At 48.6% G+C, this 17,310-nt stretch overlaps 4 protein-coding genes across 4 annotated transcripts; 3 read left to right on the top strand and 1 right to left on the bottom strand.

The window, feature by feature from the left end:
• Positions 1-511: 511 nt before the first annotated feature.
• Positions 512-1,877, bottom strand: VTN00DRAFT_8758 (uncharacterized protein; the record flags this gene model as incomplete). Its single annotated transcript, XM_069435642.1, has 4 exons — positions 512-543; positions 611-624; positions 948-1,629; positions 1,712-1,877. The coding sequence occupies 4 exons, from the start codon at positions 1,875-1,877 to the stop codon at positions 512-514; spliced, it is 894 nt and encodes a 297-aa protein (XP_069285568.1).
• A 680-nt stretch (positions 1,878-2,557) lies between these two features.
• VTN00DRAFT_8757 (uncharacterized protein) lies at positions 2,558-7,902 on the top strand (the record flags this gene model as incomplete). The annotated part of the gene is made up of 3 exons (XM_069435641.1): positions 2,558-2,685; positions 2,753-7,777; positions 7,836-7,902. 3 exons carry the CDS (start codon positions 2,558-2,560, stop codon positions 7,900-7,902), a joined length of 5,220 nt encoding a protein of 1,739 aa, XP_069285567.1.
• A 952-nt stretch (positions 7,903-8,854) lies between these two features.
• Positions 8,855-11,371, top strand: VTN00DRAFT_8756 (uncharacterized protein; the record flags this gene model as incomplete). Its single annotated transcript, XM_069435640.1, has 1 exon — positions 8,855-11,371. One exon carries the CDS (start codon positions 8,855-8,857, stop codon positions 11,369-11,371), a length of 2,517 nt encoding a protein of 838 aa, XP_069285566.1.
• A 1,117-nt stretch (positions 11,372-12,488) lies between these two features.
• VTN00DRAFT_8755 (uncharacterized protein) lies at positions 12,489-16,304 on the top strand (the record flags this gene model as incomplete). Its single annotated transcript, XM_069435639.1, has 5 exons — positions 12,489-14,340; positions 14,394-15,394; positions 15,464-15,810; positions 15,866-16,020; positions 16,078-16,304. The coding sequence occupies 5 exons, from the start codon at positions 12,489-12,491 to the stop codon at positions 16,302-16,304; spliced, it is 3,582 nt and encodes a 1,193-aa protein (XP_069285565.1).
• Positions 16,305-17,310: the final 1,006 nt, after the last annotated feature.

Raw genomic sequence — 17,310 nt, 5'->3', positions numbered from 1 at the left:
TAGACCTGGCACCATAATTGAGAGAAGTTCTCTCAAAATAAAAGCTTTCTTCCTTGGCAAATCGAGGACGCTTAGGACAGAAGCTATGCCAACTAAAATAAGCACAGAATCCGTAACCGGTAAACCAGAAGTAGGAGAGAGTGGCAAAGCACGAAACAGGAAATCTGCTATGTCAGTCTTTCGCAGCGCAACCCTCCCGCGGGGTCGTTCGGGCTGTTGCAGGGGGGCCAATGGCTCGTTCATGACGATATGTTTCAACGCATTGTCATCTAATGTTCCGTCACGGGATCGCACAGCTGATAGTAATTTTGAAAGTCGTATCACTGTTTCTGAAAAGATTAGCTGTGGTAGAGGTTCGTCCGTTATATTGGCGGCGCGGTTGTAAAGATTCAAGATATTATTTGAGAGATCGGGCAGCAAATTCGCAAGATTTTGGAGAGAAATGACCCGATTTCCAGGGATTGCCTGGCTGAGATTAGATATCTCAGCACTAGATGATTTCGAGCTCATTTTATCCGCAAGAGGATAGCAAACCGGGGGTATCTGTTGAGTCTCAGCAAGTCAAGAAAGTGGACTGAATTGGGGCAACGAGACAGCCGGGAAATGTTACCTGAAAGTCCATTCCTGCCCAGCCAAACATTAACAAGCAACAAAGAATGCATTCAAGAGCCTTCCCATGCCAGATATAATCGCTGCTTGCCCTCGCCATTGTTGCAGCTTCGACGAGTTCCTTTAAAGCATCCGGCCACCTACCAGCCTGGAGAAAGAGGGTGCCTATCACAACTCCCAAACGTCCTTTTATTCGGTTCTTCGTCCGATCACTTGCACTTAGACCACCTAGGCTTGACATTCGGTCGCGGCTATGCTCTTTTGAAGATGTTGAGCTGGACTTCCCCACAGAGCTGGCACGGTTGGCTAGCTGAATAGAGCGAGTTATTTCCTCGAACGTGGTGGGAGTTTCATAGTCGGCGGGGGCTGCAGCAGGAGCTGGCGAGCTAGGTCCAGAACTGTTGCCCTCGGACACGCCATTTGGGTTGGGTGGAAGCTGCGCAGGCATTGTCATGCGGTGGAAAAGCCTGTCCACCGGCCGCGGACGTATATCCGGTCCCCGGCGTGGACCCCACGATGAAGCTTTTGGGGACTCAATCGCGGGTATGGTTTGCATCAACTTGGCAAACTCATCAAGCTCTCCCAGGAACAGAGAGGTAATGTCGCACAGCACGGTCTTTATAGTTGTCGCTTTCGAAACCTGCGGCTGTGGAACCCATGTGACATCCTCAGGACCGCTGAGAAGTTTATCCAGCCCCTCATAGTCGAAGATCAGCAGGTGATGGACCAATGCTCTTGGATTGTTCTGCTTCACCAAGTCCAACTCCACCAAGAGATCGTTGAGTCCTTCGGGATTCGGGTGCCTATCCACCACAGAGCCTCTACGTGATGCTGGCCGCGCCCACTCCGCATCTTCCTTGGACTCTTTTGGAAGCTCTTTGCCATCGGCAATCGCTATAACCACCAATGGTTCCCTAAAGATCTCGAACGGGAACAACTCCAGGTGTGAAAGTGGCGGAACCGAGATGGACAGATCATACAAGATCATCCCTGTAGGAAACGCAAGAGGAGAAAACATATCTGTGGACGATGCTGGTCAGTTTCATGTCTTAACAGCGACGTGGTCGTTCAATGTCTTCTGAACAGAAAGGAGTATGCATACTCCGATTTGGCCGCGCATCGGGACTAACGTCCCCCAACCGCACGACATTTTCCGCCTGGAGCCTCGCAGCAAAACTCAGGAAGCGCGAGCGCTTGATCCTTCCAATAGGGAGAAGAAGTGCACGAAGTCGTGCGGGAGCGATAGGGGAAAGAGGGTCTAGTCCCATGGTGACATCTATGTCGCCGCGGTGCGGAGGCAGTCCGTGATGCGCACAAGACTGCTTCCAGGGGATGCTCGAGAGCTTCTAGAGGTCATGTGTAGGAGTTGGCAGCATCGCACAGGGCGGCACATCAACACAAAGAAAAAAGCAAACAATAGAATGGCGGGCGAGCCCAGTAGATGCGTTCTAGAGCTCCGGTCGAGACAGCATAGCGGACTTTCGAGTCGACGGGGGAAGCTCCCCTGCAGAGCCGCACGCGTGGTCTCTGCGGCGCGCCGGAGATCCCCTCGGGCCTCGCTGCCTGACGCCTCAGGCCGCAAGGTGATAAGCAACACCGCGATAGGTTGGTTGTGCTAAACTCCGCTGTCTCCGACAAGCGCGTGGGAGGCGACAGGGGCTTTCATCGCCTTGCACTATCTTGTCTGCCTTGGAATCCTCCCTTCCTTTTATCTCAATATTTTCCCTCTTTTCTCAGTGGAAAGGCGTCCCGGACAACTCTTTGTTACCCCACTTTTTCTCGTTGTCATAGTTGAGTATTTCCTTAAGCTCCCCGTAAACGTCTCCGCACTCCGCCTTGCGATCCATCTTGAGCTGAGCTCCCCGTTCAAAACAACCTCCCGAGCACCGGCCTCCTTGCGGCTATAGATGGGAAACTTTGTGTCCAGTAATCTACGCGCCGCTTAAATATGGCGCAAAATATCGACTTTAACGCGCTCAAGGCGCGAACCATGGGTTCTGGCAACGACGAGGAAGCCGTCACGGTTGATACGCGGGGCCTGATATCCAAAGTGCTATCGCGGTACTCAGGAAAATGGTATGTGGTTACTTCCTGGTTCTTTGATTTTGTATACAGCCAGATTGCTAATCCATTTAATTTGTAGGACCGTTCTCCGAGAGATGATCCAAAACGCCGCTGATGCTTCTGCCACCCGAGTGACTATCAAATTCGAGACGCTGCCTTCAACCACTGTGCCTGTACCTAACCCTGCTGATCCCACGACGTTAATCAAACACGTGATATCCCATCACACCCTCAAGCGTCTGCTCATATCAAACAATGGGCTCCCGTTCAGCGAGAAAGATTGGGCAAGGTTGAAACGAATTGCGGATGGTAATCCTGATGAGACCAAAATCGGCGCATTCGGAGTCGGGTTTTACAGTGTCTTTGATGACTGCGAGGAACCATTTGTGTCTTCAGGTGGGGATGCCATGGCCTTTTACTGGAAAGGAAATGCACTCTTTACACGCCGCTTGCGGCTGGCAGAGGCGGATTCCAACCCAGAGACAACTTTTGTGCTGGACTACCGCAATAATTCCTCCCCCGTACCGTCGTTAATGGAGCTGTGCCAGTTCCTCGCGACCAGTCTTACATTTGTCGGTCTCGAGACTATAGACCTCTGGCTGGACAATTGGAATCTGCTGAAGCTCACAAAGAAAACTGCTCCGAGCGTCAACATTACCCTGCCTAGGGATGTCGAGACAAAGACTCCCGAGGGCTTGATGAAGGTCCTAGGTGTCAAACGGGAAGTTGCCCAGGTCGACGCCACTTGGATGCGGGCCGTCGATTTTAACCCACGGGCTACTTCTTCGTTCCGTTTCGATGGTATCCGAGATACCACTGGCTCACTACGAACCTTCTTCTCAAGGTTCACGGGATCCTCTTCTCGCAGTGATGCAGAGAAGTCGGCGAAGGTGGAGAAAACTGATAAACCAGACGATACCCAGGACTTGATCAAGACGTCAACAACATCTGTCTTTTTGCACATCAACACCGCATCCATACAAGCGTCTATCAGTCAGACCCTGAGCAGCGAGCTGGAAAGAGCCACACGGAAACCGCCTCCAAAGCAGACCAGAATCGCTATTTTAACACCTTCTTACGATGCTAACATAGCCTCAGAGGCATCGCAATCGTCTCCGTCAGAAATCCTTCGTTCTATCCTCCCTTCAAAATCTGGAAGAGTGTTTATAGGATTTCCGACTCATCAAACGACTGGTCTAAACGCCCATATATCTGCACCCTCCGTTATTCCCACCGTTGAGCGAGAGAGTATTGATCTTAATACCCGTTACATCAGCAAATGGAATTTTGAAATGCTGAGAGCGGCGGGTATCGTGTGTCGGATTGCTTGGTCGGCTGAAATGGCGTCCATCAAGGCAAGAATATCTCCAAATGGCGAGCCGTCCCGGCGTTCGAAGATACGGGAGGGAGATATACTTGGTGTCCTCCCAGAGGCTATCCACACGGCCAATCAGTTTGTGTTCCGCGAGTCTACGCCCTCAGCACAGCTTGGTCAGACTATAGAGGATTCGTTTTGGATGTGCAACAAGAATGCATCTATCGAGGTGTTATCCACATGTGGAGTTATTCCAAGTCACCAGGTTCGCCTGGCCCCGAAAGAGCTGAGTTTCATGGACTCTATTCCCGTTCTTCCTGAAGATCTGGTTTTGAAAGCAAAAGACTTCATCAACAAACTGGTGGACTATGGACTAGTTATAGAAATCACTGTTTCAGACATAAAACGGGAACTAGAAGCAAGTACGTTGACTTCGAAACAGCTTGGCGAATTTCTTGCCTGGGTTGGCCGGAAAGCTTCACGGGGCGACCTGGATCCTCCAACAGTTAAGACTCTTTTAGGTGTGGCCGTTACGAACGACGATGCCGATGGTATTCCGAGCCGCTTGATCGTTCTCGCAGACATCAACAGCTACTTGAATCCTAGTCGCATACCAGCTGACCTTCCCTTGCCGCCTTATGTAATGCCCTTCAAATACACGAAGACTCTCGAGAAGCATGACCTGGAAGCCCTAGGGTGGGTGGAATTACAGATAGTCCCTTGGATTCGTTGGCTCATCGAGAATGCGGGCAATCGGAATGTCCTGCCGGTGGAGCAAGATATGACACACACGTCGTCGTTCTCTGCACAAGTCCTGCCTGTACTGTCTAAACAGTGGGATGGCCTGAGTCAGTCGTCGAAACAAACGGTCGTTAATCTTTTGCAACCACAAACAGTAATTCCTACCAAAGCGGGAATGAAGCGGCCTACAGAGGCATACTTTTCTTCTGTGCGGCTATTCGACGATCTTCCGACTGTACATGGTCTTAACAGCGTCAAGGAGAAGTTTTTGGCCGCCCTGGGTGTTCGAAAGACCGTCGAGCTCGGTGTAATTTTCGAGCGACTCTTGGATACTACCGAATCCGTTGACGTGAATGGCAATACAAAGAAGAAATGGAGCCATGTGGACTTGATCAAGTACTTGGCATCTGTTCGAGATGACATCCCTGCAAAGGATATCGAACGGCTCAAGACCACTAAGATATGTACAGCGGAGGGGTCTGACGGACGCATACGCTACAAGATCTCTGAGCTTTTTGAACCCAAGGACTCCCTCAAAAATCTTGGACTCCCTGTAATAGAATGGCCTGGGAAATACCAACCTACCAGCATCGAGGGCAAGTTTCTTACTACGTTGGGATTGAGAAAATACCCATCAGCGTCCGAACTGATAGAGCTCATGGCAAAGGCAGCGTCAGAGGATAATTCTGCGCTTCAAGGAAAGGCTATGTCTTACTACCTTTTTGAGTACCATACAAACGGCTATGCTGCGTTTGACACCAGCAAGGTTGTTTCTCCCTATTTGCCCATCGATGGGTCGAAGCAGTTGAGCACTCCAGGCAATTGTTTCACCAATGATGGAGCGGCTTTATTTGGGTTCCACATCCTCCGCAAGGACCTTCACCCACACGCTTCAAAATTCGGCGTGAAAGAGCATCCCCCATTGGTTGATTGTATAAATGTCTTGCTCAGGAGGCCACCTGTGACGCAAAAGGAAGCGAGGACCATATTTGGTTACCTAGCTGGGAGAGTAGGAGAACTTCCTAGAAGTGGGGTAAACGTGGACCGTGTTGGAAATGCGGAAATAGTGCCTGTAGCGACTGGAGAAATGTCTGAGAAGACACCACTCGTCCGCCATGTCGCTCCCAAGCTCTGCTATCTAGGACAAAGTGAAGACTACGGCGACATCTTCGACTTTGTTGACTTCGGTGACCAAGCCAACTTGTTCCTCATAGCGCTCGGGTCAAAGCAAGAACCAACCAAGGTAGAACTTGGTCGCATGCTGGTCAAAGAACCAGCGAGGATATCTTCGAGCTTCCAAAGTCCAGATAAATATCTGAGACTGCTGAGAAGCCTAGCTGAGAACATATCAGTTTTGAAGAGGGACAGAGAGCTCTTTAATGAAATGAGAAAGGCTCCGTTCCTTCTAGCTAGCAGAGAGCTACCTTCGCAATCTCAGACAAAGACCAAAAAAGAACATTCGACGGAGTCTGACGAGGACAGCTACGAGGATGAAGATGAAGGAATTAAAGAGTGGCAGCTAACCATGGCGAAAGATGCGGTAATCGTAGATGATTACCAGAGCTTCAGTCTCTTCAAGGAGCATATTCTCGCTGCGCCTCAAGAAGAAACTCTTGAAAAGCTTTATCTAGCTCTTGGAACACCTTATTTGAGCAGCATCGTTGAGGAGCAAGCTCAATGGGGCGCCACTGCTTCTGATCAGCGGCCAGCGCTCAAGCTCCAGAAGCTTATCAATGAACGTTCGAGACTCTTCCTTCATGACCAGTCTCCGGACTCCATAAGGCATGACACTAAGTGGCTCGAGAAGCATCTCAGCGTGCAAGTGGTGCAATCAATATCTCTCAGGCGGTCCCTCAAAGGTCGCCGGGCATCACATACTCAGAAACGAAGTGCGATCATCACACAGCAGCCTAAGGGTTACATGTTGTGGATCTGTCCCGGAAAATACAATCTCTATGAGATAAGTCAGGCGCTCGTGCATTTGATCCTCTTGAGACCGAAACTCCATTCGACTCTTACGTTAGAGATGTTGTTGAAGACCGATTTACTGGAGCTTAGGGCCCGTGGTTATAATGTTGAGCGCATTCTCAAACAGAAGGCTCATGAGGCAAGAATGGCAGAGGACAGACGCCAGAAGCAGTTGGAAGAGGAGCGCAGACGGCTCCAAGAGAGAGAAGCCAGGTGGATGGAGGCTCAGGAACAGCAAGCAGAAGAGCGGAAAACTCAAGCCACGATGCCGGGGCTTTTCCCAGATTCCCCCTCGAACACGAAAACTCCACATGAGCGTCAGCCGGAAGAACTAGACGATAACCATGATTCCCGGCCCCGTAGTCTATTTTCCAACCTTACCAGACGTCTGGGTTTCAATGAAGACGGACAAACGAAGAATCGCATTCAGTCCTTTTTCCAAGGCCAATCGTTCCTCAACGACACTCTCGATCCACAGAGGAACGCTACCCCTCCTCCTCCTCCTTATTCTGCTGAAGATCCAGGAAAACAGAAGCCCGGCGAACCCAAGGCAGTCACTTCTCCACATGCCTTACAGGCAAACTTGCTTTCCGCTATCCAATCCTGTCGACCTCACGGATCTTCTGGTGTCTACAGTCGCCCTGAGACCAATCAAGTAACTGAAATCAAGTCTTATTGTGATGAACGACCGGGCCAAGACCTGGAATTTGCCGCAACCCTCGCTTCCGGTATTAACTTTTTAATTGTGAGGTCGGTCGGCGACAGGTCTGCCTTCCTCGCCGAAAACTCTGCCGGCATCAACACGTTCTCCTCGATATTGATAGACTGTGCAAGTGTGTTCGCCGTGCGCGTCGATAGCATCAGCATATTCTACGACCCTGGTGGTAAGACCATCGCTTTCAACCAAGGCGGTAGCCTATTCTGCAACTATCTCTATTTCAAACAACTTCACCAGCAGAAGCTCTTTAGTGACCCGACCAACGGCAGAGCTGATGCGCTCGTGTACTGGTGGGTGATTCTGTGCCACGAGCTGGCTCACAACCTCGTCGCGGACCATAGCTCTGATCATAGCTACTACACGTAAGTTTAACTTTTCTTCAGATATACTTTTACAAACTCTGATGCTGACTTTTGTTAGTGAGGGTTTTGTCGCTCAATACTTCCCCAGGGTAGCCCAGAAGCTAGCTGGGAGTGTACCTGCATAATCGGTTCTCCGAGGGATAGTTCCGAGATCTTCGACCATGAGATTATGACTATGAGTCAGCACATACGGACCATTTCTCATGGATATGAATGACGGTGTTTAGCGTCCACGAAGCTACGGCTATTGTCTTTGTGAATCTCATCTATTGTACTTTGCGTGTTATTTTTGGGAGGTTCACTCGCTTACATCTTTGGATACATGTCTATGTACAGCTATGAAGTTTTATGTGATCGGGCCGATAAAGTATCTAGTAAAGCTTAGAACGGGTAATGATAGATTTGCTTCCACTTATTGGGAGTGTATATTCTGGTCATCCAGGATCGGAGATTTTGCCACCGAACCGATGAGGTGTAAACTTAAGTCGCGTACTAACGGAAGCCAACATACGCTTCTGATATCGCTGAATGGGAGATTTCAGCTCGATTGCAGCCTTTACTTCCATGACAGTTAATATGGCAATATTTGTTCCTGCTCACCAGTTAAACGTTGATGCGAACCTTGGAACCTGCCCGTCGGAAGGCCCTCCTCCGCCTTTCCGGTTACGGTTAGATGGAAGAACCCGCGAAGATTTTCGGCATCCCGCGGCGTTTCTGGGCGACAGCGTTCGGGCCCATGTTGGCCCTCGACATGCCTTGATGCTTTTTTCTTGGTCTCCTTTGCTCATCACTATCTCCCAGGGAAACTCAAGTCTCTCATTTGATATGCCCAGTTTTCTTGGGTTCTCTCCATTCTTTACTCCGCTGTAAAAGGCATAGGCCTGCTCGCCAATCCGAAAAAATTGGGGTTCGCCACTTCTTTAAAGTTAAATTCCAGCCCTAATTCTACTGCATGGACTCAACACCCGCGTAACGATGCGATGAATAACTAGCATATATTGGTTCTGACAATTTTTGATACCCCTGACCTTTTCAGTTTAATATTCTCTGTTGGATCTCTTACTCTGTTCCGACATCATGGACAACTCATTACCAATGAGTTCTGCGGAGCCGAAGCAGCCTCTATCACCTTTTATCGAGGCCACACACCAGAAACATATTCTTTATGTTGATGCCTATGATTCTTTTTCCTACAATATTATTGCGATGCTGGAAGAGAATCTGAATGTCAAGGTGACAGTGATGACCATCGACTCGGAATGGCCCAGTGGAAATATGGTCAAATTTCTACAGCATTTTGAAGCTGTTGTTCTTGGCCCCGGTCCCGGGAATCCTACAACTCCCAAAGATGTCGGCATTATGAAAGATATTTGGACCTTGAAGGACGCGGAACTGGTTCCAGTTCTTGGTATCTGTCTTGGATTTCAGAGTCTGTGCTTCCACCACGGGATTTCCATCGAACGGCTTCCTTACCCGCTTCATGGCCAGGTTCGTCGTGTCACAACGGTGCACAGCGATATTTTCAAAGATCTGCAGGATTTTGAGGTTACGCTATATCATTCTCTGTACGCCAAGTTAGGCGTTTCTGAGGAATCCACAGGGAAAGTACATGAGAACGGAGAATGTAACGGACATCTTCCCGAAGCCAACGAACTCACCTTCCTTTCCTGGTTGTCTCTTGACGGAACTGATTCCACAACAGTCCAGCAGATTCCGATGGCTGTCTGTCACAACGGGAAGCCTTTCTGGGGATTTCAGTTCCATCCAGAGTCATGCAAATCGGATAGGAATGTCTGCGCAGAACTCTTGAAAAGATGGTGGAAAGCATCCCTGGACTTCAACGAAAGGTCCGGGCGTCTAATACATGGCAACCCTCCTGAGGCAGTTTTGCGCCCTTCTTACGCGACGAATGCAATTCCGGAGATAGCGTTCGATATGCTCGATTGGAGTGTCTCTATGTCAGAAACATCTGCTTACCGAACATTTTCACTCCGAAACTTGACAGCGGTGAAGATATGTGAGATTCTGAACGAACCAGGCTCACCAACCGTCCTGTTTCAGTCCAATGGGAGATACAACGTTATATCCGTGCCAAGCCCCGATTCTTGGAGGCTTGAGTATTATGTTCCAAGCAAAATCATGCTACTGGAAAGGATCAGTGATTTACATCGTGAGAAGCCCGACTCAAATGGAAATCACTCGGGGCACAGTGAATGGAGTATAAAGAGGGCTCTTGATGTCACTCAGTTCTGGGATTCTCTGAGGTATTTCATGGATAGGAAGAAGGTCAGCTCAGGTTGCAACGTTGTTCCGTTCTGGGGCGGCTTCCTGGGTTACTTTTCTTACGAAATGGGTCTTGCCGGTCTGGATCGTCCTAAAGCTGCAGCTGCGGATTTCTGGCAACAACAAGCCTCTTGTGCGCGACCATTCGAGGAAGTGGATAATATTTCTATGGAGGACCCGCCAGACGTCAGCTTACTCTGGGTTGAGCGAAGCATAGTTATCGACAACAAAACGAGGCAAGTCTATATACAATCCACACGAGGAGTTGACGGCGTGCAGGGCGGGTGGCTTGACCATACGCTGCAACATCTGGAAAGTCTCTCCCATGTTGATGAAGATGAGGGCCAGGAGCTCTCAGATTCCGTGTTTGGAGGTGCTACGATCGAACTTCCAGACGAAGAGTCCTATAAGAGACAAGTCCAGGCCTGCAAAGCTGAGCTCAGTGCAGGAGAATCATATGAGCTATGTTTAACATGCGAAACACGCATCAAATTGCAGTCTGCTACGGACAAACAAAACCGCGATCTACGTCCTTGGCAGCTGTACAAGAGACTCAAACGATACAACCCGGCAGCCTTCAGTGCTTACGCGAGACTGGGGAAGGTCAAGGTTGCAAGCAGCAGCCCCGAGTGCTTTCTCAATTGGGACAGAAATTCCATGTTAGAGATGAAGCCGATGAAAGGAACTGTGAAGAAGACAAGCGACACGACTCTGGAGAAAGCAAAAGAAATACTTTCCACAACCAAGGAGATGGCGGAAAATCTGATGATCGCGGACCTGATACGCCACGACCTGTACGGTATCTGCGGGACTGACAGAGTCCATGTTGAGAAGCTTCTTGAAGTTGAAGATCATGGTCGAGTTTACCAAATGATCACGCATGTCAAGGGTGAGGTTGATCATCGACATCTTGGTTTTGCAGTCAAGGACATGCCGCAGCTGAAAACGCCAAACATGTCCGTTCATGGAATTACCGCTTTACAGAGATGTCTACCACCGGGGTCAATGACTGGTGCGCCGAAGGAACGCTCCTGCATGCATCTTAGCTTAATTGAGGGTCGCAAGCGTGGAATTTACTCCGGAGTTATGGGATACCTCGACCTCGGAGGCGGAGGCAGTTTCTCGGTGCTCATCCGAACGGCTTTCAGCTGTACCAGTGATGGTCAACTGGAGGAAATCTGGCGAATCGGGGCCGGTGGAGCCATCACTGCACTCAGCACAGCAGAGGGTGAGTGGGATGAGATGCAGACCAAATTGAGAACGGTCCTCAACGTCTTTGCGTCTTTGGACCCGAAGGAGTCGAATAATTGAATACCCCAGAGGCAAAGGATAAGTCACATAAGTTGAGCTTTGCTAGCTCAAAGTGACCTCTCGAAATTCTTTTTTCCAACATACACCGCTCTTGGAGTTAATGGCTTGTACATATATTCTGTTCTACCTGCGAGCGGACTGGTTTTAGATGGCGTTCTTCAACACGCGCTTTTGGATCACTGCAGTGTGATGGCGACTATGTACACATTTATATACGGCATGACGTTACGGGTAGGGGCAAAGGTATAGACATCGAGAGGCATAGATTCAACATTTAGCGTCGGTGCTTGGGTGACTGGGTTGGGTTTTGTCTATACATTTTCTCTAGAGTTAATTGAGATATTATTGCTTCGTTGTCTTCCTCACTTGGGTATCGTAATAGGGCTCATTAGCGTTGTATATGTAGATCTAACAGCATCGACTTGCGAGACTGATTGTTGACTTGGAATCATGACTGTGGCTGTGCGAAATGGTCCACTGGATCCGCCTATTCAGGCATCAGCTCTCACTGGGAACATGCAGACAAGCATACATCGGATAACTGCAGCTGCAGTGGAAACTCTTGTTTCTCAAACGACAGTTCAGCGTTCTTTGTGTGGACATCCGCTTCACCGCGGGATTAAGATCAGGTTAACAAGACGGCCTTGAGAGAAACTGCCTGTTGGGAATAGATAAGCTTATGTATGCTCCCTTTTGTAGGCGGTACAAAGTACTAACGCTCTGAGATGAGGTGCAATTCACTCATCGGTAAGGTAGTTATGAGACTGAAAGATGCTGGAGGACCCCTCAGTGACAGGCGTCCATTCGCCAGCGCAGCTCGAGCAGCCTTCCAGGCAACCCAGCCTAGTCGGGAAAAAGACCGAATGGGCTTCCGTCTTCACGTCACGTCTCTCGAATCCCAAACCCAGACCCATGTTCTCTCCCAAGCAGTTGGTCTTTTCTTCTCTCTTTTCGACTTCTCGATATCAAGTGCTTCGGTACTGATTGATATATTCTCCCTTTCTGTGATGATATCGTGGAGCGCAAAGGCTAGTTCTCGCATCTTTCCTCTTGTGGCAGCTAACGCTCTTTCTGCGGAGTACCTAAGTCCATCGTCCCCGCAGACGATAAACGCAAGATGGAGATATTCTGTCGAAACGTACCCGAGCACTTAAAAGACAAACATCTGGAGAAAGAATTTCGCCCGATCCTTGCAGAGTTGAAGATCTTTACCTTCTCATGTCGCAAGCTCTCGAGCAAGGGCCATGCCTTGCTCACCATCCCCGACGCGCAAAAGGCGCGAGACCTGTTGTCCAGGTATCCCAAACCGCCAAGAGGCCAGAGGAGAAACCCCGGCCAGTTGCTGAGAATATTCAACGTACCGATCTTCATCGAACAAAGCAGAAACCCACCGGATCCGTTTCATCTCCGCGCTCTGGAAGAAGAGGAACGGAAGAGGCTGTCTCGCAAGCCCAGCACTGCTGTTGCGGCTCCTGCCGCCCCTAAGAAGCAGAGGTCGTTCTTCATTGTTTCCTTGTCTTGTGGTGTCTTCGATTACTCTGGAGATGTGCCTGTATTCGTGGATTATTTCTACCTTCCACGGTCGGGAAAGGTCGTATTTGGGAAGCGAGGGCTGAATGTGACTATCGAAAATATCGAAAATCCTAACGGAAATCCTCTTCAAGACCAGTACCAAGTTGAATTCGACTATTCGACCATTGCAGGGTCCATATACCTTGGTGGACATGATACACCGTCGATAACATTCTCCTGCCATGGCGCCCCTCGTCTCTTTCGAGAGAGTCCCAACCTTACAGACATCCTTGGGCTGCGCTCCCTGCTTAATGGAAAGAAAGAGGAGCCCCTCAGGAAGAGAATCTGTCATCTTGGACCCGATCACAAAGTCATCGTCGCGACCTGCTTTACTTATCGCGTTGTCCTGAGCGACCCTACTGACATCTACCAAGTCCGCAACCTGTCGAGCGAGCGACACATCCCACATCTAGCAAGGTGGATTGACAGACGGCTTCCCCCTTTCATGCCATATGCTGAGCAGCTTGGACGGTTCCTGATCTGGCTGAGCAGTCAAAAATTTCCTTTTCAGATCAAGTATCAGCTTCAGATGCTTGTCTGGAACGGAGTACTTCCTATTAAGAAAGTTGTTGGGCTGTCCCGATACGTATCCGATGTTCTTTCCAGAAGGAGAGTTGAGATCGCTGCTAAGACCCTTCAGGAACTACCAAGAAAGCTTCAGTTTCCTGGACCTGATGTGGAGAAGTCTGAGTTTAGCATTGATCAACTGGTACAGATTTTGACAGAGATCGAAGAGGGTAGTTTCCTCCATTATCTCGAATCTGGAAAACGTGGGTATACGCATGAGCATCAAATTGCTATCCACAGAGTTACTGTCACTCCTACCGGTATCTTTCTCTATGGACCTTACGTTGAAACAAAGAATAGGGTCTTGCGAAGATATGAGAAATACAGTGATCACTTCCTGCGCGTTGAGTTCTTAGATGAGTCAGGAGACGCAGTACAATACGACCCAAGGGCTAATCTCGATGAGATCTTCAATTCACGCTTCAAGGAGGTCCTGAAAAGTGGCATCATTGTTGCTGACCGCAGGTTTGAGTTCCTCGGATTCTCCAACTCATCTCTCCGTGCACAATCATGCTGGTTCGTGGCTCCATTCACTATGGATGATGGCGAGAGCCTCGACGCTAGCAGCATCATTCCAAAACTGGGTAACTTTGAACATATCCGCTCGCCATCGAAGTATGCAGCGCGAATTGGACAAACTTTCTCGGATACCATGACATCAATTGCGGTAGATCGCAATATCGTTAAGGTTGTTGACGATGTAACGAGAAATGGTCGAGTCTTCAGTGACGGTTGTGGCACGGTTTCAAAAGGAGTACTATACAAAATCTATCGAGAATATGCTCTTCGGGCAAGAGTGAAACCTACTGTCTTTCAAGTTCGGTTTTCAGGTAAGGACCTGTGCTGGACGGCAAAATGATTCCTGGCTAATCCGTGACTCTAGGGGCGAAAGGGATGCTTTCCGTGGACTTTTCCAAGAAAGATGAAGAAATAATGTTGCGAAAATCCATGGTCAAGTTTGAGGCTGTAGAAGATTACAACATTGAGATTTGCGGGGCAGGCACAAATGCGCTTCCTTTCTTCCTCAACGCACAGATTATCAAGATCTTTGAGGACTTGGGTGTCCCTCTCAGTTCATTTCTCGAGTTACAGGAAGCAGAGGTCGAAGAGCTGAAGTCCACCATCCAATCACTCGAACAGGCTGCACGCTTTCTGGAACAATCCCATATTGCCAAGTCCACTCAACTTCCCTGGCTTATCCGGTTCTTGAGGTCACTGGGTCTTCATCATAGGAATGATCGTTTTCTCCGCCAGGCGGTTGAACTTACGGCCATTATGAAACTGCGTGATCTCAAATATCGTGCTCGCATCCGTGTACCTAAAGCTGTCACCCTTTACGGTATCATGGACGAAACGGGAATCTTGAATGAAGGAGAAATATTTTGTTCTGTTCTAAGTGATACGTTCCATCGGGAGATTCTAGTCCACAAAAAGGTGATTATTACCAGATCACCAGCGCTTCATCCGGGTGACATTCAGCTGGTAAACGCCGTGGACGTTCCGCAAGATTCTCCGCTTCGGCGGTTACATAACTGCGTCGTGTTCAGTCAGAAAGGCAGCAGAGATCTTCCAAGTAAGCTGAGTGGCGGCGACTTGGACGGAGATCTGTATAATATCATCTATGATGAGCGTCTGATGCCAACGAAAATTGTGGCACCAGCCGATTACCCCCGTGTGCAAGAGAACGTGCTCGATCAACCGGTTGCGAGGTACGATATTATCGATTTCTTCGTAACATTTATGCAACAGGACCAGCTAGGGAGGATTGCAAATATCCACAAGGTTCTCGCTGATCAGAGACCTGAAGGGACATTCCACGGGGATTGTCTAACTCTGGCTGAATTGCACTCGACTGCAGTTGATTTTCCCAAAACTGGAAAACCGGTATGTCTTCCAATAGGTACCTTTATATGTTTATGTGCCTTGAGGTTTATTGTTCTAATCTATGAAAAGGTCGACTTAGGTCGCATCCCGAAATGCCGCCCCTATCGCCCTGATTTCATGGCTCCCAGTCCACGAGTACATGTCGAAGAGGATATCTCTATCCTGGAACAAAGGGACGAGAAAGGATATGAGAGCGACGATGAAGACGGGCCACGACTACGCTACTACCGCAGTGAACGTGCCCTAGGTTACCTCTATCGAGCGATTGATGAACAAACCTTCCTTCAGGATCTCAAGTCGCTCCCAAAAATTGGAGGAACCAGCTTACTTGATCAGCTATGGAGCTACGTCGACCGTCAAACAGCAGGGTTTCTCTGGGATCACTGCATTGAAGACGCAGAAAAGGTCAAAGAAGTGTAAGCTTTCTATACTATTCTTCCCTTGGTATCTAATTCTCATCAATCTCTTTAGATACGAAGACAACATGCAAGACCTCATGTATCAGTATTCAGCTTCTCCGTGGAAGACAGCCCTTACCGAACTAGAAGTCTTCATTGGCACAATCATGGGAGAGAACAGCAAGATATCGAGACGTCAAAAGGAATCGTCGAATACTATGAGAGAGCGTGAGCAAATTCTTCCAAACAACTTAACTAGAGCCACACATTACTAAACGTTGATAGAATACGATCGTCTCGTTGAATTTACCATGTCCATGATCCTGGATCGGGAGACCGGCACTGAATCTTTGGAGCGCTCCATCGCCTGCTTTTGGGTCGGCGTTCGTGACGCGAAGGCTTATCGGCCTGGCCTGAAACAGGTGAAGCTAGAGAGTTTCACCTGGATCGCGGCGGTTGCATGTCTGCAGGAAGTTGAGAGATTGCAAGCTCTGACCTTTCATCTCTTTTAGCTATTGATTGCTTTTTTATGGGTGGACTGTTCAGATCAATTTGATGTCTAGTGAAGGAAAGGTTTGATACGAATAGTACAGTATGTCTTCGGGATGGTTGTGGTTGTCGAAAGCATTTTCATCATCTGTGTCACGAAATTGTTACGAACTTGGTCATGGGCATGGTTGTGTCTTTTGTTAGAGAAATCAGAATAATATAGCGGTGAATTAGTTTCATGAAACGCTTCAAAAATCTACAGTACCCAATGAAAGTACAGTAGCTTGCCATATCTTTTGTCACCCCTCCCCTGCTGCCTAACAGCTTGGCGGATTGCTATTTTATACCCATGTGATTTTGAAGCTATTGGAGGGTGCCCAGATTCCATGATAGGTCATAAACCCTAGACAAAGCCAGCACAGATCAAAATATAGCAAAAGCAGCAAGATAGGTGGCTTGGACAGGGGGGAGGGGTGCCGAAAGATATGGCAACCTACTGTACGTACATCTAGGTAGGTACATACTTGAGAGACCTATTATTACGCTACAAAGTCTCTCGTCACCACATCACATCCGACAATGCAGACATTTGGGGAGACTCTCGTTACTCTCGAAACCCCGGGATATATTTTCTCTAATTTGTCATTACCCGCTTCCTTTTACTTCGATCAAGCACAACAAGGCAACCGTTCATACTCTATTCTTCCTCACGATGGGGCAAATTTTATAAATATATTTATCCTCAGGTATCACATCACGTAAAACAATAGCAGGCTAACCTAAACTATCCAGATCGGGGCAGACGATAAGAAAGCAGCAGGAATATCTACATCACCGGTAACTTGGCCAGAAAAGAGTGCGCATTTTCTTTGATAAAAAGGCAAAGAAAGAAAGAAAGAAAGAAAAACCGTCTTTTTTATTTGCCTACGCGGCTTGGCTTGGCCATTTTCATCTTGAGATGATATATCAAACAGATCACATGCATGCCTCTTCCACCTCCCTAGTCAGGATGCAAACATCTCAAACAAT

The sequence above is a fragment of the Thermoascus crustaceus genome (assembly GCF_041956765.1).
Source record: "Thermoascus crustaceus strain CBS 181.67 unplaced genomic scaffold VTN00scaffold_6, whole genome shotgun sequence".
NCBI classification, from domain to species: Eukaryota; Fungi; Ascomycota; class Eurotiomycetes; order Eurotiales; family Thermoascaceae; genus Thermoascus; species Thermoascus crustaceus.
This window is presented reverse-complemented; position numbering and strand designations above follow the sequence as displayed.